Source organism: Bolinopsis microptera, chromosome 1 (genome assembly GCF_026151205.1).
Source record: "Bolinopsis microptera isolate Bmic1 chromosome 1, MBARI_Bmic_1.0, whole genome shotgun sequence".
Classification (NCBI taxonomy): Eukaryota; Metazoa; Ctenophora; class Tentaculata; order Lobata; family Bolinopsidae; genus Bolinopsis; species Bolinopsis microptera.
The window spans coordinates 8,339,371-8,362,898 of record NC_087072.1 but is presented as its reverse complement, the minus strand read 5'-3'; the positions used below and the strand labels follow the sequence as shown (position 1 = coordinate 8,362,898).

Here is a 23,528-nt window from a genome sequence, read left to right as displayed (position 1 = left end):
TCTTTAGGTTGGGATCTCTTACACTGTCCTCTATTGATTTGCTAACCGTAAATAAGTGTTTCTCCTTGATTGCCTTGAGACTTTTTATAGTGTCATTTTGAATTGACATGTTGTAATGTTCAAGGGTGTTTTGCTGGTTGATAATGAGGTCTGTGAGGTCTTTTGTGATGGTGACTGAGGCTGTGAATTCTCTATTGCAGTTTTCAACTGGGTTGGAGATACCTAGGCCACCATGTCTGACTGGCAATGCAAATATGGAGCGGTCCAAGTCTGATACGTTCTTACCCAAGATTGCTGGAATAAAATCTGTTCTGATGCAATCCTCCAATGGTTGAAACAAGTGACTTATACCCGGGATGGTCCTCTGAATGAACGTCCACCGGTGACAAATTCCCTTAGTATATGCAGTCAAAGCAGCTTGGGGCTCCTCAACAGCAATTGATGACAACAGCTTGATGTCCTGACACCATTTATAGACTTTATCTGAGACATATTTGTTCTTAAAAGCTTCGCTGCCAATTGCTGCACCCAAATGGCGTTCTCCTTCAGACTCAATTTTAATACCAGTGCCTGAGAATACTTTCTGCGCAAGATCTAGGTCCTCGCTATTCTTCACAATCAGGACGGTCTTACTGGCTTTTGGGTAATATCCATACTTTGGTCCTTGCTCCAACAGCGTATCCCACCATAACTTAATACCTTCAATCTTTCCACCAGCACTACTGTCGTCTGCATACCAAGACTGTTTGCAAACACTGGGCTTGGAGGCTGTGGCTAGGTCATCAACTAGAGGCTTGATCCCTAACGCATAGAATGCCATTGCTGCTACATCTCCCTGAGTTGAACCTTCCTCAGACTTAAGTTGGTAGTGGTCCTCGGTAGTATTAATGATCAGGTCTGCTGGCTTTTGGTAGTGGTTCTTTAGATACTGATAGAGCGGAGGACAGATCTCATGAACATTGTGAAGGGCTGCTTCTCTATTAAGACGATTGAACGCATTATCAGCGTCAACCTGTAGTATTGCTTCAGTGTCACTGTCTTCCCAGATCTGTCTCATTGCATGAATGGAAGCCTCTATTCCTGATTTGAGCCCTGCACAGGTCTGCAGTGGGCCAGCAGCATATTGTATATCAGTTTTGAAAGACATTATAACTGCTTTTCCAATGATTCTGCGCAATATCTCGCCGATTCCAATTGGTCTTACACCAGGTTTCCCGTTCTTATCCTGGCCTTTATCAAGAGGGATTAATCTGCATGCAGTGAACTCTTTCAGACAGCTATGATGGATATCTTCTCTACAAAGGCGCCTTGCAACAATTGCTATAGACTCAGCAAGTGTCACTGATGCTTTGCCAAATGATTCGCTGCAGATGATATGCTTCCACAAATCTGAGTCCGTTAGTGTTGGGCCGCCTGATCCATCCAAATATAAACAAGCCCTCTTGACAGTCTCTGCGTCGATCCTCTCAAATATCACTTCCTGAGGTGGAGGAGTACTGTGAGGGTGCAGAACAACTGGATCTGCTTTAACAGCTGGAGGGTGTTTCTCCCCAAGGACCTGTTTAATGTTTGCTGTTAGGCTGTGAACTCCTAAGGTGTCATTGGAACTGTCAACAAATTTGGTGGCTTGTTTAACTTTCCCAAGAAGCATTAGTCGGCAGAAACTCTTCTTCCTGGATTCCTCGCTGATTTTTTGTTGCTGCACCAAGGCTTTCTGAATACTCCTGCACTCCATCATTAGATCGTCAAGTTCTCCATTTTTCCATTTAACCAAACGCTTGGTGAGATATGTTACATGGTCTCTTGCTTTTGACTTGCTTGACGGTTTTTGCAACATGATTGGCAAGAAGATATGAACCAGTGCGAACGATAGCCTTTCCCACTTGGTAGCATCTGCAAATAAGAGGATGAGCCGAGTCAGTTCTTTTATAAAGTCGCTACCTGATTTACCTCTGGGAACTAGGAAAAGATTCTTTCTCCATGTCACCATCTCTTGATAAACAGCTTGGACTTTCTCAGCTATCAACTCTTCACCAACCATTGAGCCCCAATTAATTTTGTTTGCTTTCACTGCTTGACAAGTATCACAAAACCATATCTCTTCATTATCCATCTCAGCGTACTCGGTTTCACTGATAAACAAACAAGGTGCATGGAACCATTCTTCACAGCCATCACAACCCAATGCCTTATCCGAATCCCCCACAACACTCCTACATACGGGACAGTTATAACAGATATCATTTTCCTCGTCAGGAGCATCAATGATCTGCTGGTTCTCTACATTATCCCTACATTTCTGACAAACCCACCGTTCACTGTCCACTGGTGCAGACTTACCAAGACATTTAGGATGGAAAAATGTTTTACAGGAATCACATTGAATGCTACAAGGTTCTGATATAAGATCTTTGGGACAGATTCCACATAACAGAGAAACAACAGGTGTAACATAAGCAATACCTTCAGAAGACAGGTGTTGAGATATCTCCGGATCACAGGTGTCTGGTAGCTGTACACTCTCTGTTTCTGCTGTCTTGTCTTCACCGCTGTTTGTTATCATCGTAGCGGACTTTCCATTGTCATACCTCAAATTATTTGTTATATAGTAGTGTTGAAAGTATTAAATGATTCATGTTTTGAGCTATTGTAAGGGAAGATAGTATCCACTATCCATGTTAGAGTATGATTGATAAGCGAGAATGTTTCTTCGCTCAATAATCCGTAATCTTACCGATAGAAGCAGGAGTACGGTAGTTTCTAACGCCAATGGTTGGTGTATCAAATAGCCGTCTTGAGATAGTTGCCGCCAAATTTCTTCTATCGTCCTCGTTTATTAGAAGATGCATGTATCTGACAGCTGCAATTATTGTTTTATGTTTCACTGTGTGGAGTTTTAAAGTAATAACATAGGCTAACAAAGTAGCCCAGTACTATTCATAACTCTGGATCTAGCCATTAATAGTTCAGTCGATTATAAATTAAAATAGGACAGCCGATTTTGCAACCTACCTATGGCAATAACTGGACATATGATGTACAGCCCGCCCGCCAAAAGAAGATCCGAAGTCGAAGAGAATATGAGTGTCTGAAAACATCCTGCCTGTATCGGGTCGTACTGGTAATTATAATCCTTGTCACCACTCAGTGCAGGAAATAACTGCAGGAGTTCGGAGTATCAATACCGAGTTGGTCAGAATTAAGGCAATACTAATCATTTCGAGTCGGCCGGGTGGTGTAGTGGTAATTCACTCGCCTCCCAAGCGGAAGACCGGGGTTCAAACCCCGTCTGAGGCAGGCAGGCCAGGTCACCAAGCTGTGATTGGTACAGGATTTATCCTGGTAATTATGCTCGGAGGATATCAGTGACGCGATTCCCACTACAGTGTAAGCTGCAGTGTAGCTGTAAAGTCTACCGCCATTCGGAATGAGTGTGAACTTGCTTACCAGGCAATCATGATTTCCGCTTGGTTCTCATCAGGTCTCTAAGAAAGCCAACAGTGTGCTGATATGCACTGTCATATGTACTTCCTAGAAGCAGCACACGGCCCATTTCGGACTTGCACGAGTTATAATTATTTATTCAAGTAGCTATGTCTTAGTTAGCATTGCATATGTGATTGGATTACACAGGATTTTTTACACAGGATTTTTACACAGGATTAAAATTAAATTATAGATCCATTATCATGGACCGTCATAATTGTACAGAGATTAATGAAAACAATCATCTTTGCTTGAAGTCAAGGCCAGGGTTATCCTTAAATCTTAATTATGACTAATTCGCGAGGTTCTCACCAAATTGATAGTAAAATTGTTTAAGTTTCGTGCATTTGAATTACGCTGACGCATATCTTCGGTGAAGGCACTATCCGTCGCGGAGTAGAGTCCGCGGCGGAGCCGCCGGACTCCGAGCGGACTCCGAGCGGACTCCGGCGGTGCTCCGCCAAATGTATTTACACTGGACTCGAGTACATTTTGGCGGACTCCGAGCGGACTTTAAAGTCCGCCGCGGACTCCGAGCGGCTCCGCGGCGGCTCGGCGGAGTGTCCGCCGCGGACTAAGCCACTAGGCGGACTCCGGTCCGCCGCGGACTCCGGCGGAGTGCTTGGCGGACTCCACCGGACCTCTCCGCCAGACTTGAATCCGGCGGAGTCCGGCGGAGCTTGGCGGAGTCCGCCGGACTCCAACAGAGTCCACTGACTTCCGACCTCCGACTTCCGACCCTCGGCTAAATTTGTCACGTGACATACAACATAGCATTTTGCAATATTGTGGTCAGATGAAAAGGTCGCTAGTGATAAACCTTAACCATTACCCTCACAATGTCAATAGTGTACAACTCTAGTCCTAACTTTGACCCTATAATGTATAAACGTTGACCCTAACCCTCCACCAAACCGTCCGCAGCGAAATATCAATGTCATTGACTGGTCACGTGACCAAAACAATTTTTGTCATATTATCTCATATAGGGAAGCGTTTTTAGTTTTACCCTACACGTTGCATGTGGCGTCATTCGGCCGGATCCCAGCAAGCAAAAATACGTCGACCATCACAGGACGACGCCAGCCAGCACTCTCTACGCTCTTCGAGCTCCGATCGTCCTGTGACGAAGTAAGGACGAAGCCTGAGGTCCTCAGGTAACATCGACCACCGATTGAAAATTCAAAGATTTTTTGACATAAAGGTCAAATGTAAAACTAAAATCTTGATGTTGATTGATTGACGACGTCAATTTTTGAGCACAGCGCGAGCGCATGCGGAAAAGGACCGCGTAGCTAGTCAAGATGTTGATAAATATTTGGCTTGTGGCGCGATGTGTTGCTCTAAGTATATGGTATAGCCCTCTCGCTTGCAGTAGCGTGCGACCGCCGGAAATGACTTGTGGAACAAGCGCGCCCGCAGCGGCGCGAAAGCACCTGGTTAGCTAGATAAACGCGATGTGCCTTGCATTGTAGGATTAAATCCTACTAGCTGACGCCACTCGCAGCTGTGATGTTCGCTGTACGTCAGCGACCGAAATTTATACGCGTATCACCCGTTAAGATGTGCCACCCGACGCGCCACGCAATTTTTCTCGTTGCTCGTCGCACGTCGACGAACAACGAAGCTCGTTGCGACGCGCAATGAGCTGCCAGGCTAGGACATCGTCCTGGTCCAACAAATTTTGGCGAGCGCGAGCGATTTTCTCCAAAAATTTAATGAGGGCACCGACTTCCACTCTGGCTAGGTTTCTTTTTATAGGGGGTGCACGATAAAAATAAAGTTGCTTGGATTTTAAAAAATTTTGTACCACTGTTTTCTAGAGACTGTGAGAATTTTCACAATACCAAATTTGTTATACCTTTTTGGAAAGATCAGTGAGTTTCGCCTTGACGGATGTTACTCGTCTAAATTTCTTCGAAGTAGCGCGCGCCGCTTTCTTCTCGAAATGTTATGTAATGGCCCGATGGCAAGTCACAAGTGCTACGAAGTAGCGCGCGCCGGGTCAGACCATTAACAATGGTCAAGTTTCGCCTAGGTGCCATATTTGATGGTGCGCGGCTTTTGGAGCAAAAGTAGCTGTAAAAGTCGCGTAATTTGACCAAATTCGTCCAAATTTGACCATTTTTGTCGTATAAATCGGATTTATCTTCAGTTCCTTAAATGAGATCATTCTGGAAATTGGCGAAGACCTTCCAATTGGGCTTTCACAACTGTCCGAAAAATTTGGTGCGTCCACGTGCGCGGCGCCCCCGCGCCCATTATGCTTACATCTCCAATTTCAATTGCAGTGTGGTGCTTGCGTGGCGCGGCGGGTCGGGTACTCATGTACTTGATTATTGAGAGTACCCCATCTTATGAACGATAGATGAACTAACAATATATTTTGAAGTTTTTTTTTGAAGTATATTATATGTATTGATTATTCTGTGGCAAATAAAATTCTCTTTTTCTTAAATTCTCTAGAGAAAAAGCTTTTTCTTAATTCTTGTTCATTGAAATATTACCGCCAGCGTTACTGGGCCGCGCTCAGCCTGTCATTCCGCCAAATCTTTATTCGGCGGATTTGGGGTTAATTGTTAATGAACATAATAGCCTGGGGTCCTCAGGTAACGCCAGCGAGGCGAGCGTGCTAAATCACTTTACAGTCGATCTTCGAGATTGTTCTAAAAGGGCTCACGACAGTTGAAACCAACTTCAATCGATGTATTTTCGGACGCTGATTCCGAATCACCCCCCATGACATAGGGTTAAAATGCTCCCCTGACGAGATATTGGCGAAAAACTGTCTCGATCACGTGATATGACCGTATAAGGAAGTTAGTCTAATTTCTCGTTAGGGTTAGGGTTTCAGCATATGCTTTTGTTATGGATTGGGTTAGGGTCAGGGTTGGAATCAGACTAGAGGGTTAGGGTTTCGAATAGTCTTTCAGGGCCAGCTAGAGAACGGGTTGAAAAAGTCACGTGACAGTCGAGTGTAGAGTGATTAATCATCATCCCCAGCGAGGAGTCGCAGCTGCGACTGCAAGCCGTGTTACCCATTTCCCTGTACTGTATTGTGATCAGCATGAGTTTAATCAAAGTAATGTGTATCACTCGCTTCACTCGATCCGAAATTAAAGTATATAATCCTACAACGCCAAGCTAGTAATAAAGTTTTATGAAAGTAGGGGGTGTACAATCGTATGCGCGCCCTAAATGCTGTCGTTTTGCGTCTAGTAGACCCCCTCGAATTGGGCCGGAAGTATAAAATCAATTAGAAGTAGCTTTATTTGGTCAATTAAAGTCGAAATTGTTTCAACTTTTCCTAGTCTATAGGAAATATGTCCCTCTGATTGGCAGCACAATATATAAGCAATTGGGCCACTGGAACAGGTCTTAATCATCAAAAACCTACGTTTCACGAAATTTAAGTACATTTTCGACTCTGGCGTTTTTGCCTTTCAAGTGCGGAAAAAATCCAAGTGATGCGTAGCAGAAGGGCATATTTCCTAAAGATTTTGAAAATTTGAAACGATTTTGACCTTAGTTGACCAAATAAAGCGACTTGTAAAATCCCTGTCTATATATGACACAATTGTCAGCAATTTACGCCAGCCAATATCCAAATAAATTCGTGCGCGTGCATGAATTATAATACCTGAGCCGTCTCATGTATCTAGTCTTGAACTGTAACTTTTTTTGATACCGCTCCCAACGGTCAAACCCTTTATGGGTGAAGATAAACCGAAATACAATACATAGCATGCAAATGAACAATAAATCCAGTCATCTTCAAAATGTGTTAATTGAAACTATAATCATAAGCATTCTCTCCATAAAGTGGGAAAAACAGCATCATTAGTCCAATGTGCATATCATGTTGTTTAAAATTTAATGTTTATTGTCTCGTGTCTATCCCGGCGTCGTGTGCTACTGCTAGGAGGCCAAAATCGTCAGTGTGGAATGAAGATGTCCTCTTCCACGGTGTTCTGGTCCCTCTAACTCCGAGGTAGTATTACAGCTTCTAAGGCACAAGACAAAACAAATCACAATGCAAGGCAGTAACTGAAGCACTTAATTCTATAATGATGAAGAAACCTCGGACATCTTGATTCAAATTGCCTCAAATCTAAATTAAGTTAACGCACGTCGTTGAATAGGGACACGGTGTTTAGATTTGATGACGGGAGCACACATTATGACGACAGAAACAAAGAAGCAGAACTAGGAAATCACGGAGGCTGAAAAGTGCAAGATATATCGATTTCATCATTTCACTGCCAATTTAAACATTCTAGGTGAGCTGCAAAGTGCAACACGAAGTAACGCAGTATATAAAGCTCAAAGTAACGGACATGTGATCAGATTTTCACTGTCATGTGACTAACATGACATTGAAGTGCTGACAACTTCTTCTCTGTATAGGAATCCTCTTCATTCTGAAGACCCTTTCAAGCAGGACTTTGTAAGAGTATTATAGTTGTTTTGCAGTTACTGTGTGACCGAAAATGGCAATGTTTGCATCATGCATCATGTGGATCAGGCGCTTAAATCTACAAATTGTAACCGTGATCGTTTGTGATAGAATTAGACGCGCATGTTTTTGCGCGCTCAAAGGCTCGCTAGTACAGATCAAGTTCAAGTAGAAATTTATCGCTTATTTTAGTTTTAATCAAACGTTTTATTGATCACGTTTTATTTTTAGTTATAGGTGGCTTTAAGTCGAAAAAACATCTCATTTTAAAAACATTTAATACTCAAAACATAACAACAGTATTACACAATTTCTCTAGTAATGATAATTTAACATTTCATGATCTAAACTTCTGCTAAATCGGATTCTTGAAAACTCATAAGCACAAGATTATTCGTTCAAAACTTTATCCCAAAACTTAATCTCTAGTCTGTATCATAATTTTAATACCCATTATTTCAAAACAATATTCAAAGTCCTGTCTATACGTCCAAAAGTCTTTATCCTGCCTCAGTCGTACAGAGTCGTACGCGATGTCGAGGCCTTCTCGTCCTTCAGAGTCCTCTTTAGATCGTATTCTTCTTACTCCTGCTCCCCGTGTAAATCGGCTACCTCTCCAGTTTTACCATCTGAAAAAGTTGTTATTAGTATTACACAATCATCGACGATAAAATAGTGATACCCAAACGGGTGCATTCTTAAATTAAACCGTTATTCTCGACTTGCATATCAATCAATGATTTAACGGGTAATAGCCGTCTTGCTGCAGCTCGCAAAATAAATATATTCACATTTATGATTTTAAATTAAAATCATAAATGTGAAATGGGAACTTTAAGGCCTAAAAAAGGCTTAAAATTTGTAACCCACTTTATGGAGGCCATGATAAGATGATTGGAAAGTGCGGGTCAATCGAGTCTCTTATTTCTTCCCAATCTTAGTTATGTGGAACTCTAACATATAACATAGCGTCTGACTCTGCATGGACGGCGGACTAGAATATTAATGGGCGTCCCCTTAAGTGCTTAAATCACATGCACGAAACAACGGAAAATTGGCCCAATCCGATCAAAACCAAAGTATAAGCCCAAAATTTCTAGCTCTAGAAGTTGGCTGCAAAGTGGCTGCAGACACTACCATTGAATAGGCACAACCCAGGTTTGACTATATCTTCAGTACTGATTAGTTAGCAAAAAGTCGTCTCTTCCAAGTTCCAAAGCTACTAATATCAGTCCTTAGCGGCCAACACATCTAATATAAAGATACTTACACCTACAGACAGTGACCGACACCTCCAACACTCTGAATATACCTAAGTAAATAGTGACTGAAGGCTCTAAAGCCTTGAAATTAGTCAATTGTGGCGGATACCTACTCATAAAGCTCGTGATATCATTAACTTTAAGCGGCTGATACCTACTCCAAAGAACTCGATGTCAGTACACACTTAATATAGATTGTGATTGACACTCCCAATAGCAGCATAATTTGTCACTAAAATTTCTACGCTTCCCGCCCACTCTCTCTTAATGACAATTGACGAGATGCAAAAATTGCTATTTCTCTAAGAGTCTGGGTCAGTGTCCCGGATTGAGACGATTCCTGATCAAATACTGAAACTTTTGTAAGAGGTGGGGGCTCGGTATAAAATTGGGGGCTCAATGGAAGCTGGGGGTGCCTGACTGTTTCGGTGAATCGTCATAGGGCTGGTATATAGCTGAGGTGTTGGATTTGAGTTATTTATTTTCCCTTTTTCCAGTGTTCTCGATGTTAAACTACAAGGTGAGCACGGTTCGTGTAACGTATTAACTTCCAGGTAAATGGATTACTAATTCAATCTCTATTACGCTGAACTTTGGAACAAATCGATCAACCCGGATATTAGTAGAGGCTCTTACGGGCAAAAAGACGTGTTTTCTGCTACGAGTTTAGAGACCTAACCGCTAATTGGACACAATAGTATGATGTCTAAGGATCGATAATATGTTAAGAAGTATAAATTTGGCCTTATTAGTCACGTGCTATACCAATGCGCGTTTTAAACTTTGACAGTCTATTACTCTAAGGCAAATAAAGTAATTATATCCATATTTTGTCAGCAATAAGATCACATTATTTTCTATTTTAGTGTGAAAATATGAGCTAGAACGGACATAATCTCGCTGAGTTATAGCTGTTTGAAATTTATGATGAACGCGCGGGGTGCCAATTGATAACAACTAAATGCTTTTGCGCGTAGTGCGCGTCGAAAATTTGGCAAAAACGCTTGCGGAGTGACAATATTCAAACTTCGATTAAGTATATGAAGGATCTTAAAATTTATTCCGCTTTTATTTTTATTTCCACTCTCGATTCCTTGCTAGCAGTCCGGTTAATTTAGTACCTTTAGTGGGTCTCATTTAATCATTAGCTCTAATTAAAGAACCTCTCACCCTCTCAGAAAACTCCGTTTGAGATATTCATATTCCTTATTACGCTCTAAGTTATTAATTAAAGAACCTCTCAGTCTCACCCTCTCAGATTTTCAACGCTCCGTTCATTTTTTATAGCTTTATTATTTTTATCTTTTACTACACTTACTAACTCGTGGCTTTACAAAGGAGCAATAGTTTGCGGAGGCATTCTAGAACGGTATATATTTTAGCTTTCAGTTTCTGTTTCATTATCTTAAAATTTATTCCGCTTTTATTTTTATTTCCACTCTCGATTCCTTGCTAGCAGTCCCGGTTAATTTAGTACCTTTAGTGGGTCTCATTTAATCATTAGCTCTAATTAAAGAACCTCTCACCCTCTCAGAAAACTCCCGTTTGGAGATATTCATATTCCTTATTACGCTCTAAGTTATTAATTAAAGAACCTCTCAGTCTCACCCTCTCAGATTTTCAACGCTCCGTTCATTTTTATAGCTTTATTATTTTTATCTTTTTACTACACTTACTAACACGTGCTTTACAAAGGAGCAATAGTTTGCGGAGGCATTCTAGAACGGTATATATTTTAGCTTTCAGTTTCTGTTTCATTATCTTAAAATTTTATTCCGCTTTTATTTTTATTTCCACTCTCGATTCCTTGCTAGCAGTCCGGTTAATTTAGTACCTTTAGTGGGTCTCATTTAATCATTAGCTCTAATTAAAGAACCTCTCACCCTCCTCAGAAAACTCCGTTTGGAGATATTCATATTCCTTATTACGCTCTAAGTTATTAATTAAAGAACCTCTCAGTCTCACCCTCTCAGATTTTCAACGCTCCGTTCATTTTTATAGCTTTATTATTTTATCTTTTTACTACACTTACTAACACGTGCTTTACAAAGGAGCAATAGTTTGCGGAGGCATTCTAGAACGGTATATATTTTAGCTTTCAGTTTCTGTTTCATTATCTTAAAATTTTATTCCGCTTTTATTTTTATTTCCACTCTCGATTCCTTGCTAGCAGTCCGGTTAATTTAGTACCTTTAGTGGGTCTCATTTAATCATTAGCTCTAATTAAGAACCTCTCACCCTCTCAGAAAACTCCGTTTGGAGATATTCAATTCCTTATTACGCTCTAAGTTATTAATTAAAGAACCTCTCAGTCTCACCCTCTCAGATTTTCAACGCTCCGTTCATTTTTATAGCTTTATTATTTTTATCTTTTTACTACACTTACTAACACGTGCTTTACAAAGGAGCAATAGTTTGCGGAGGCATTCTAGAACGGTATATAATTTTAGCTTTCAGTTTCTGTTTCATTATCTTAAAATTTTTTCCGCTTTATTTTTATTTCCACTCTCGATTCCTTGCTAGCAGTCCGGTTAATTTAGTACCCTTTAGTGGGTCTCATTTAATCATTAGCTCTAATTAAAGAACCTCTCACCCTCTCAGAAAACTCCGTTTGGAGATATTCATATTCCTTATTACGCTCTAAGTTTTTAATTAAAGAACCTCTCAGTCTCACCCTCTCAGATTTTCAACGCTCCGTTCATTTTTATTAGCTTTATTATTTTTATCTTTTTACTACACTTACTAACACGTGCTTTACAAAGGAGCAATAGTTTGCGGAGGCATTCTAGAACGGTATATATTTTAGCTTTCAGTTTCTGTTTCATTATCTTAAAATTTATTCCGCTTTATTTTTTATTTCCACTCTCGATTCCTTGCTAGCAGTCCGGTTAATTTAGTCACCTTAGTGGGTCTCATTTAATCATTAGCTCTAATTAAAGAACCTCTCACCCTCTCAGAAAACTCCGTTTGGAGATATTCATATTCCTTATTACGCTCTAAGTTATTAATTAAAGAACCTCTCAGTCTCACCCTCTCTGATTTCAACGCTCCGTTCATTTTTATAGCTTTATTATTTTTATCTTTTTACTACACTTACTAACACGTGCTCTTACAAAGGAGCAATAGTTTGCGGAGGCATTCTAGAACGGTATATATTTTAGCTTTCAGTTTCTGTTTCATTATCTTAAAATTTATTCCGCTTTTATTTTTATTTCCACTCTCGATTCCTTGCTAGCAGTCCGGTTAATTTAGTACCTTTAGTGGGTCTCTTTATCATTAGCTCTAATTAAAGAACCTCTCACCCTCTCAGAAAACTCCGTTGGAGATATTCATATTCCTTATTACGCTCTAAGTTATTAATTAAAGAACCTCTCAGTCTCACCCTCTCAGATTTTCAACGCTCCGTTCATTTTTATAGCTTTATTATTCTTTTATCTTTTACTACACTACTAACACGTGCTTTACAAAGGAGCAATAGTTTGCGGAGGCATTCTAGAACGGTAATATTTTAGCTTTCAGTTTCTGTTTCATTATCTTAAAATTTATTCCGCTTTTATTTTTATTTCCACTCTCGATTCCTTGCTAGCAGTCCGGTTAATTTAGTACCTTTAGTGGGTCTCATTTAATCATAGCTCTAATTAAAGAACCTCTCACCCTCTCAGAAAACTACTCCGTTTGGAGATTTCATATTCCTTATTACGCTCTAAGTTATTAATTAAAAGAACCTCTCAGTCTCACCCTCTCAGATTTTCTACGCTCCGTTCATTTTTATAGCTTTATTATTTGTATCTTTTTACTACACTTACTAACACGTGCTTTACAAAGGGAGCAATAGTTTGCGGAGGCATTCTAGAACGGTATATATTTTAGCTTTCAGTTCTGTTCATTATCTTAAAATTTATTCCGCTTTTATTTTTATTTCCACTCTCGATTCCTTGCTAGCAGTCCGGTTAATTTAGTACCTTTAGTGGGTCGCAGTGGTTAATCATTAGCTCTAATGTAAGAACTCTCACCCTCTCAGAAAACTCCGTTGGAGATATTCATATTCCTTATTACGCTCTAAGTTATTAATTAAGAACCTCTCAGTCTCACCCTCTCAGATTTTCAACGCTCCGTTCTTTTTATAGCTTTATATTTTTAGCTTTTTACTACACTTACTAACACGTGCTTTACAAAGGAGCAATAGTTTGCGGAGGCATTCTAGAACGGTATATATTTTAGCTTTCAGTTTCTGTTTCATTATCTTAAAATTTATTCCGCTTTTATTTTTATTTCCACTCTCGATTCCTTGCTAGCAGGTCCGGTTAATTTAGTACCTTTAGTGGTCTCATTAATCATTAGCTCTAATTAAAGAACCTCGCTCCCCTCGTCAGAAAACTCCGTTTGGAGATATTCATATTCCTTATTACGCTCTAAGTTATTAATTAAAGAACCTCTCAGTCTCACCCTCTCAGATTTTCAACGCTCCGTTTCATTTTTATAGCTCTATTATTTTTATCTTTTACTACACTTACTAACACGTGCTTTACAAAGGAGCAATAGTTTGCGGAGGCATTCTAGAACGGTATATATTTTAGCTTTCAGTTTCTGTTTCATTATCTTAAAATTTATTCCGCTTTTATTTTTATTTCCACTCTCGATTCCTTGCTAGCAGTCCGGTTTAATTTAGTACCTTTAGTGGGTCTCATTTAATCCATTAGGCTCTAATTAAAGAACCTCTCACCCTCTCAGAAAACTCCGTTTGGAGTTATTCATATTCCTTATTACGCTCTAAGTTATTAATTAAAGAACCTCTCAGTCTCACCTCCAGATTTTTCAACGCTCCGTTCATTTTTATAGCTTTATTATTTTTATCTTTTTACTACACTTACTAACACGTGCTTTACAAAGGAGCAATAGTTTGCGGAGGCATTCTAGAACGGTATATATTTTAGCTTTCAGTTTCTGTTTCATTATCTTAAAATTTATTCCGCTTTTATTTTTATTTCCACTCTCGATTCCTTGCTAGCAGTCCGGTTAATTTTAGTACCTTTAGTGGGTCTCATTTAATCATTAGCTCTAATTAAAAGAACCTCTCACCCTCTCAGGAAAACTCCGTTGGAGATATTCATATTCCTTATTACGCTCTAAGTTATTATTAAAGAACCTCTCAGTCTCACCCCTCTCAGATTTTCAACGCTCCGTCATTTTTATAGCCTTTATTATTTTTATCTTTTTACTACACTTACTACACGTGCTTTACAAAGAGCAATAGTTTGCGGAGGCATTCGAGAACGGTATATATTTTAGCTTTCAGTTTCTGTTTCATTGATCTTTAAATTTTATTCCGCTTTTTTTTTATTTCCACTCTCGATTCCTTGCTAGCAGTCCGGTTAGATTTAGTACCTTTAGTGGGTCTCATTTAATCATTAGCTCTAATTAAAGAACCTCTCACCCTCTCAGAAAACTCCGTTGGAGATATTCATATTCCTATTTCGCTCTAGTTATTAATTAAAGAACCTCTCAGGTCTCACCCTCTCAGATTTTCAACGCTCCGTTCATTTTTATAGCTTTATTATTTTTATCTTTTTACTACACTTACTAACACGTGCTTTACAAAGGAGCAATAGTTTGCGGAGGCATTCTAGAATCGGTATATATTTTAGCTTTCAGTTTCTGTTTCATTATCTTAAAATTTATTCCGCTTTTTATTTTTATTTCCACTCTCGATTCCTTGCTAGCAGTCCGGTTAATTTAGTACCTTTAGTTGGGTCTCATTAATACATTAGCTCTAATTAAAGAACCTCTCACCCTCTCAGAAAACTCCGTTTGGAGATATTCATATTCCTTATTACGCTCTAAGTTTATTAATTAAAGAACCTCTCAGGTCTCACCCTCTCAGATTTTCAACGCTCCGTCATTTTTATAGCTTTATTATTTTACTTTTTACTACACTTACTAACACGTGCTTTACAAAGGAGCAATAGTTTGCGGAGGCATTCTAGAACGGTATATATTTTAGCTTTCAGTTTCTGTTTCATTATCTTAAAATTTATTCCGCTTTTATTTTTATTTCCACTCACGATTCCTTGCTAGCAGTCCGGTTAATTTAGTACCTTTAGGTGGTCTCATTTAATCATTAGCTCTAATTAAAGAAACCTCTCACCCTCTCAGAAAACTCCGTTTGGAGATATTCATATTCCTTATTCGCTCTAAGTATTAATTAAAGAACCTCTCAGTCTCACCCTCTCAGATTTTCAACGCTCCGTTCATTGTTATAGCTTTATTATTTTTATCTTTTTACTACACTTACTAACACGTGCTTTACAAAGGAGCAATAGTTTGCGGAGGCATTCTAGAACGGTATATATTTTAGCTTTCAGTTTCTGTTTCATTATCTTAAAATTTATTCCGCTTTTATTTTTATTTCCAACTCTCGATTCCTTGCTAGCAGTCCGGTTAATTTTAGTACCTTTAGTGGGTCTCATTTAATCATTAGCTCTAATTAAAGAACCTCTCACCCTCTCAGAAAAACTCCGTTTGGAGATATTCATATTCCTTATTACGCTCTAAGTTATTAATTAAAGAACCTCTCAGTCTCACCCTCTCAGATTTTCAACGCTCCGTTCATTTTTATAGCTTTATTATTTTTATCTTTTTACTACACTTACTAACACGTGCTTTACAAAGGAGCAATAGTTTGCGGAGGCATTCTAGAACGGTATATATTTTAGTTTCGTTTCTGTTTCTTTTCTTAAAATTTTTCGCTTTTTTTTTTATTTTTCCCCTTCATTCCCTTCTCATCCGGGTTAATTTTAGTACTTTAGTGGGGCCCTTTAATCTTAGCTCTAAATTTAAAAAAAAATCTCACCCTCTCAAAAAAACCCGTTTGGGGGATATTCATTCCTTTTTACGCTCAAGTTTTTAAATTTAAAAAACTCTCATCTCACCCTCTCAATTTCAACGCCGTTTATTTTTTTAGTTTATTATTTTTAAAACTTTTTTCACACTTTCAAAACGTCTTTTTTAAAAAAGGGAATATTTTGGGGGGGATTCTTGAACGGGTTTTTTTTTTTGCTTCATTTTTGTTTCATTATCTTAAAATTTATTCCCTTTTATTTTTTTTTTCCACTCTCGATTCCTTTCTGCGCCGTTTTAAATTTTGTCCTTTGGGGGTTATTTAATCATTAGCCTAATTTTAAAAAACCTCTCACCCTCTCAAAAACTCCCTTTGGAGACTATTCATATTCCTTATTACGCTCTAAGTTATTTAATGAAAGAACCTCTCAGTCTCACCCTCTCAGATTTTCAACGCTCCGTTCATTTTTATAGCTTTATTATTTTTATCTTTTTACTACACTTACTAACACGTGCTTTACAAAGGAGCAAAAGTTTGCGGAGGCCATTCTAGAACGGTATATATTTTAGCTTCAGGTTCTTGTTTCATTATCTTAAAATTTATTCCGCTTTTATTTTTATTTCCACTCTCGATTCCTTGCTAGCAGGTCCGGTTAATTTATACCTTTAGTGGGTCTCAATTTATCATTAGCTCTAATTAAAGAACCTCTCACCCTTCTCAGAAAACTCCGTTTGGAGATATTCATATTCCTTATTACGCTCTAAGTTATTAATTAAAGAACCTCTCAGTCTCACCCTCTCAGATTTCAACGCTCCGTTCATTTTTATAGCTTTATTATTTTTATCTTTTTACTACACTTACTAACACGTGCTTTACAAAGGAGCAATAGTTTGCGGAGGCATTCTAGAACGGTATATATTTTAGCTTTCAGTTTCTGTTTCATTATCTTAAAATTTATTCCGCTTTTATTTTTATTTCCACTCTCGATTCCTTGCTAGCAGTCCGGTTAATTTAGTACCTTTAGTGGGTCTCATTTAATCATTAGCTCTAATTAAAGAACCTCTCACCCTCTCAGAAAACTCCGTTTGGAGATATTCATATTCCTTATTACGCTCTAAGTTATTAATTAAAGAACCTCTCAGTCTCAACCCTCTCAGATTTTCACGCTCCGTTCATTTTTATAGCTTTATTATTTTTATCTTTTTACTACACTTACTAACACGTGCTTTACAAAGGAGCAATAGTTTTGCGGAGGCATTCTAGAACGGTATATATTTTAGCTTTCAGTTTCTGTTTCATTATCTTAAAATTTATTCCGCTTTTATTTTTATTTCCACTCTCGATTCCTTGCTAGCAGTCCGGTTAATTAGTACCTTTAGTGGGTCTCATTTAATCATTAGCTCTAATTAAAGAACCTCTCACCCTCTCAGAAAACTCCGTTTGGAGATATTCATATTCCTTATTACGCTCTAAGTTATTAATTAAAGAACCTCTCAGTCTCACCCTCTCAGATTTTCAACGCTCCGTTCATTTTTATAGCTTTATTATTTTTATCTTTTTACTACACTTACTAACACGTGCTTTACAAAGGAGCAATAGTTTGCGGAGGCATTCTAGAACGGTATATATTTTAGCTTTCAGTTTCTGTTTCATTATCTTAAAATTTATTCCGCTTTTATTTTTATTTCCACTCTCGATTCCTTGCTAGCAGTCCGGTTAATTTAGTACCTTTAGTGGGTCTCATTTAATCATTAGCTCTAATTAAAGAACCTCTCACCCTCTCAGAAAACTCCGTTTGGAGATATTCATATTCCTTATTACGCTCTAAGTTATTAATTAAAGAACCTCTCAGTCTCACCCTCTCAGATTTTCAACGCTCCGTCATTTTTATAGCTTTATTATTTTTATCTTTTTACTACACTTACTAACACGTGCTTTACAAAGGAGCAATAGTTTGCGGAGGCATTCTAGAACGGTATATATTTTAGCTTTCAGTTTCTGTTTCATTATCTTAAAATTTATTCCGCTTTTATTTTTATTTCCACTCTCGATTCCTTGCTAGCAGTCCGGTTAATTTAGTACCTTTAGTGGGTCTCATTTAATCATTAGCTCTAATTAAAGAACCTCTCACCCTCTCAGAAAACTCCGTTTGGAGATATTCATATTCCTTATTACGCTCTAAGTTATTAATTAAAGAACCTCTCAGTCTCACCCTCTCAGATTTTCAACGCTCCGTTCATTTTTATAGCTTTATTATTTTTATCTTTTTACTACACTTACTAACACGTGCTTTACAAAGGAGCAATAGTTTGCGGAGGCATTCTAGAACGGTATATATTTTAGCTTTCAGTTTCTGTTTCATTATCTTAAAATTTATTCCGCTTTTTATTTTTATTTCCACTCTCGATTCCTTGCTAGCAGTCCGGTTAATTTAGTACCTTTAGTGGGTCTCATTTAATCATTAGCTCTAATTAAAGAACCTCTCACCCTCTCAGAAAACTCCGTTTGGAGATATTCATATTCCTTATTACGCTCTAAGTTATTAATTAAAGAACCTCTCAGTCTCACCCTCTCAGATTTTCAACGCTCCGTTCATTTTTATAGCTTTATTATTTTTATCTTTTTACTACACTTACTAACACGTGCTTTACAAAGGAGCAATAGTTTGCGGAGGCATTCTAGAACGGTATATATTTTAGCTTTCAGTTTCTGTTTCATTATCTTAAAATTTATTCCGCTTTTATTTTTATTTCCACTCTCGATTCCTTGCTAGCAGTCCGGTTAATTTAGTACCTTTAGTGGGTCTCATTTAATCATTAGCTCTAATTAAAGAACCTCTCACCCTCTCAGAAAACTCCGTTTGGAGATATTCATATTCCTTATTACGCTCTAAGTTATTAATTAAAGAACCTCTCAGTCTCACCCTCTCAGATTTTCAACGCTCCGTTCATTTTTATAGCTTTATTATTTTTATCTTTTACTACACTTACTAACACGTGCTTTACAAAGGAGCAATAGTTTGCGGAGGCATTCTAGAACGGTATATATTTAGCTTTCAGTTTCTGTTTCATTATCTTAAAATTTATTCCGCTTTTATTTTTATTTCCACTCTCGATTCCTTGCTAGCAGTCCGGTTAATTTAGTACCTTTAGTGGGTCTCATTTAATCATTAGCTCTAATTAAAGAACCTCTCACCCTCTCAGAAAACTCCGTTTGGAGATATTCATATTCCTTATTACGCTCTAAGTTATTAATTAAAGAACCTCTCAGTCTCACCCTCTCAGATTTTCAACGCTCCGTTCATTTTTATAGCTTTATTATTTTTATCTTTTTACTACACTTACTAACACGTGCTTTACAAAGGAGCAATAGTTTGCGGAGGCATTCTAGAACGGTATATATTTTAGCTTTCAGTTTCTGTTTCATTATCTTAAAATTTATTCCGCTTTTATTTTTTTTCCACTCTCGATTCCTTGCTAGCAGTCCGGTTAATTTAGTACCTTTAGTGGGTCTCATTTAATCATTAGCTCTAATTAAAGAACCTCTCACCCTCTCAGAAAACTCCGTTTGGAGATATTCATATTCCTTATTACGCTCTAAGTTATTAATTAAAGAACCTCTCAGTCTCACCCTCTCAGATTTTCAACGCTCCGTTCATTTTTATAGCTTTATTATTTTTATCTTTTTACTACACTTACTAACACGTGCTTTACAAAGGAGCAATAGTTTGCGGAGGCATTCTAGAACGGTATATATTTTAGCTTTCAGTTTCTGTTTCATTATCTTAAAATTTATTCCGCTTTTATTTTTATTTCCACTCTCGATTCCTTGCTAGCAGTCCGGTTAATTTAGTACCTTTAGTGGGTCTCATTTAATCATTAGCTCTAATTAAAGAACCTCTCACCCTCTCAGAAAACTCCGTTTGGAGATATTCATATTCCTTATTACGCTCTAAGTTATTAATTAAAGAACCTCTCAGTCTCACCCTCTCAGATTTTCAACGCTCCGTTCATTTTTATAGCTTTATTATTTTTATCTTTTTACTACACTTACTAACACGTGCTTTACAAAGGAGCAATAGTTTGCGGAGGCATTCTAGAACGGTATATATTTTAGCTTTCAGTTTCTGTTTCATTATCTTAAAATTTATTCCGCTTTTATTTTTATTTCCACTCTCGATTCCTTGCTAGCAGTCCGGTTAATTTAGTACCTTTAGTGGGTCTCATTTAATCATTAGCTCTAATTAAAGAACCTCTCACCCTCTCAGAAAACTCCCGTTTGGAGATATTGCTTATTACGCTCTAAGTTATTAATTTTCCTTGTGTTTGAATCTTGTCACTTTTTAACTGTTTTAGTTTTTGTTATTTTCGGTCGATTTCTGCACTTTTACACTGGGTCATCATTCATAATTTCTGGGATTGAGACGACTTATATCAGCATTAAAGGAAGAGTTTGCTTGTCTGACTTACTTCATTAGACACTTCTGGTCAAGAACTGAACAAGAACCACATTTGAAAACTGGAACATCTGAATGACTCCGCAACCCAGGAATAAACTACTCAGTTATTATCGCTCAATAATCGGTTTGGTATCGACGTTACATACTATATTTTATTTTATTAAAAAGCTGATTTTAGAAACCAGGGAATTAAAGTTACCCTCCTAAGGCTAACATTAAATCGCTGATTTTATTTATATATCACTTTTTTTTGTTCATTCTTTTCCTTCAAAACATTCCAGTACATTGTGCAGAAAGTTGGAGATGAAGCCGTAGTACGTACATGTAGCATTGCACTGGATCGAACTTGCAGAGTGTGGTTTCCTCCAGTCTGCGCCGCGCGCTTATATAAACATACGCGGCGCAGATCGACTGGTATGGAGGAGATTGCACTGTGTAGGCTCCGGTGTAGTGTGATATGTATGTACTACGGCTTTACAAATTTTGGAAGCATGTAGGGATATATTTCTGATACCAATCGTATATACTAAAATACTCTAGCACAATTGTAACTGCAGTTTTACAGAACTCTAAATGCTTAATGAACACTCTTGCAGGTACCACCCGTATTCACACTCAGACCTGAGTTTAGTCATTTTCCGATACGAGATCGGGGACGGGTTCTATAAACAAACAAACAAACAAACAAGTATATGAAGTGGGTACTTCTCGGAAAGGAAAAATTTAGGCAAACACGATGTGACTATTTTTGGGTTGATTTAATACAACTGCAAAAAATTATTCAAACTTAAGCAAAAAAGTCAAAATTTTTACCACTTTTTTGGATTTTTACCTCAGAACAAATAGAGGGATTTGTTTTATTTTTATACAATCTTGTGCGGCTGTCTTTTAGCTATCTTTATGCAAGTTTTGCCGACATGCCAACAAAATTAACTTGCTCAAAATATCAAAAAACATGGTTTTTTTTGGCCTATTTTTGGCCCAAAAATCGGTTTTTTGCGATTTTACCCCAGAACAATCAGTCCAATCATCTTGAAACCACTTTCAATCGATTCTACGGTCAAAAATACGTCTAGTAAGGTGTATCTGGGGTCCCTAACGTATCGAGCAGACAATGCCCGTAAGAGCCTCTACTATATAAGTCTGCAATCCGCTTGTCACAATTAATGACGTGTCACTCATTGTTTATCTAACTCTGCGATTTATAGCGGGAAATACACGTTGTGAAGGAGTTGGGCAGTTGCCTATAAATACCTAATGCCTAGAAGCGGATTGGATGGAAATTGTCACGTGATTACGGTTCAGAGTAGAGATTGGCTCTACTCAAAAAATTTGTGGGGAGGGTGTGATAGTTCTAATTGTCGGGCCCAGTCTATTGGCAAGCACTGATCGGGTGACTAGGAGGTGAAAATTTACTGATATTTATTTAGCTGAATTTTAGTAGACTTCTCGGGGCCCACAAATTCCCAAATCCAAATTAGATGATTCGTGATCTTATTATATTGGAAACATTTTATCTTACGATTACGTCTATTACATACTGCAACAGGCGAATTGATTACTTTGACCAAAATTGAACGAAAATGTGAACGGGATAATTGTCAATAGAGAAGAAATCATGATAAATTTGAGCTTTACCTATTTTATAGCGGCCGGTCCGTCTTAAAACTCTCGCCTACCAAATCCTGGGAGAGTTAAATATTACCTATCATATTTAATTCAGGCAGCATGGTGAAACTGAACAAATCTTGCAGATTCCATAATTAATTCTAAAGTATCAAAACGTTTGGACTTGTAAAAAGGGGCGCACACTGACCTAGAAGTTACGCTGCTAATACTGAAGAAGGTTTCTGCAACTATAAACTCCCTATGCTCCGTTTAGCACACGGTTCCTATGTGATCTCCTGGGGTTTATCTCCGATTACCAACTGAAAGATGTAGTTTGACTTTAATTCTTTAATCCAAAACTTGATACGTACATTAATACAGCAAGATACTCTGAACAGGAGTTCACCCGGGCCCTTGCCCGACCTTGTTTTAGAAAAAAATGGGCGAAAGTGTGCTAGGACCCGACCGTGTTAAACACCCCATTTTAAAAATATGGCTGCCTCCAATTTCAAGTTGCTCAACAGTGAACCTAACAGTACGTCATGACTCATGTGATGGTAAGGAAATGTTTCGATAGTAAAATGGATCACATCGTGACGAGAAAATTTATTTTTGATGAAAATTTCATCCAGAGCAGTTTTAAGCAAAACCAACAACGTACCTCGAGTTTGTCCTATCGTCAAAGTTACAGCGAAGTCCTCATCACACATCAGTACACTATCCTCCAGCAATCTCCACCTGAATAAGACATGCTTTGTTACAAAAACGTCTCGAAATATCGACAAAACAAATGTACCAAGTTTTATACCTGCGTGTCGGGTGCTGCCTCTAAGTTCCAGTCTCTCGTTCAGGCTATCCATGTCATTGTCAACTGTCTCATGATTCATGATACCTAATTTTTTTAAAGTTTTAAATATTTTTTTGATATTTTAAAATATTTTTAGTTTTTTTGTTTTTAAGGCATGCATTTTATCGAGATCATGCATACATATATCTTTAAATGCTATTCATTACATCCTGGCTTTATTACCATTTAACATTTTCCGAAAAGGCACAGATAAATCAATAACGTAGTTACATGAATACCTAAGTAAGACTATGAGACCTAATTACTAACTATGCTCGGCATTGATTAGAGAGTAAAGAATGTTACAATGTAGATATCTATCGATCTCCTTTGTATTGCTCACAGTGTACGACAATAACCTAGCAGATGCTCCCTTTTTAGGATGTTTACCGCTTCTACTACCGATTACCATCGCTGCGCCTGAATCAGCCAGCTTGACCTTGCATGGTACAATTTGACAAGCATTGACGTGATAAAGCTGCGCCTTTGTATCCAACTCCCATTCTGAGTTGGACTGATCCGTTGCACAGGGCCCTCTCTTGGCTTCACAGAACCTGACAACAAAGCAATGC

At 38.1% G+C, this 23,528-nt stretch overlaps 2 protein-coding genes and 1 long non-coding RNA gene across 3 annotated transcripts in view; all 3 read right to left on the bottom strand.

The window, feature by feature from the left end:
• The window catches only part of LOC134811746 (tektin-B1-like), a 74,764-nt gene extending 72,144 nt beyond the window's left edge, over nucleotides 1-2,620 (bottom strand). Inside the window, exon 1 of the mRNA XM_063818793.1 lies at nucleotides 2,589-2,620. The gene's annotated coding sequence lies outside the window, so the exon portion shown is untranslated. The remainder of the gene's footprint in view (nucleotides 1-2,588) is intronic.
• The window catches only part of LOC134811756 (uncharacterized), a 34,739-nt gene that overhangs the window by 1,789 nt on the left and 9,422 nt on the right, over nucleotides 1-23,528 (bottom strand). The window contains exons 5-6 of the mRNA XM_063818804.1: nucleotides 3,013-3,160; nucleotides 2,735-2,860 (exon numbers count right to left, since the gene is read on the bottom strand). Coding sequence (XP_063674874.1) covers nucleotides 2,735-2,860; nucleotides 3,013-3,160 — 274 coding nt within the window. The remainder of the gene's footprint in view (nucleotides 1-2,734; nucleotides 2,861-3,012; nucleotides 3,161-23,528) is intronic.
• LOC134822062 (uncharacterized) lies at nucleotides 8,213-23,011 on the bottom strand. The gene is made up of 4 exons (XR_010161119.1): nucleotides 22,771-23,011; nucleotides 22,318-22,429; nucleotides 22,140-22,186; nucleotides 8,213-8,571 (listed from the first exon to the last, which is right to left on the bottom strand). It is a non-coding gene; the product is annotated as an uncharacterized LOC134822062 (long non-coding RNA).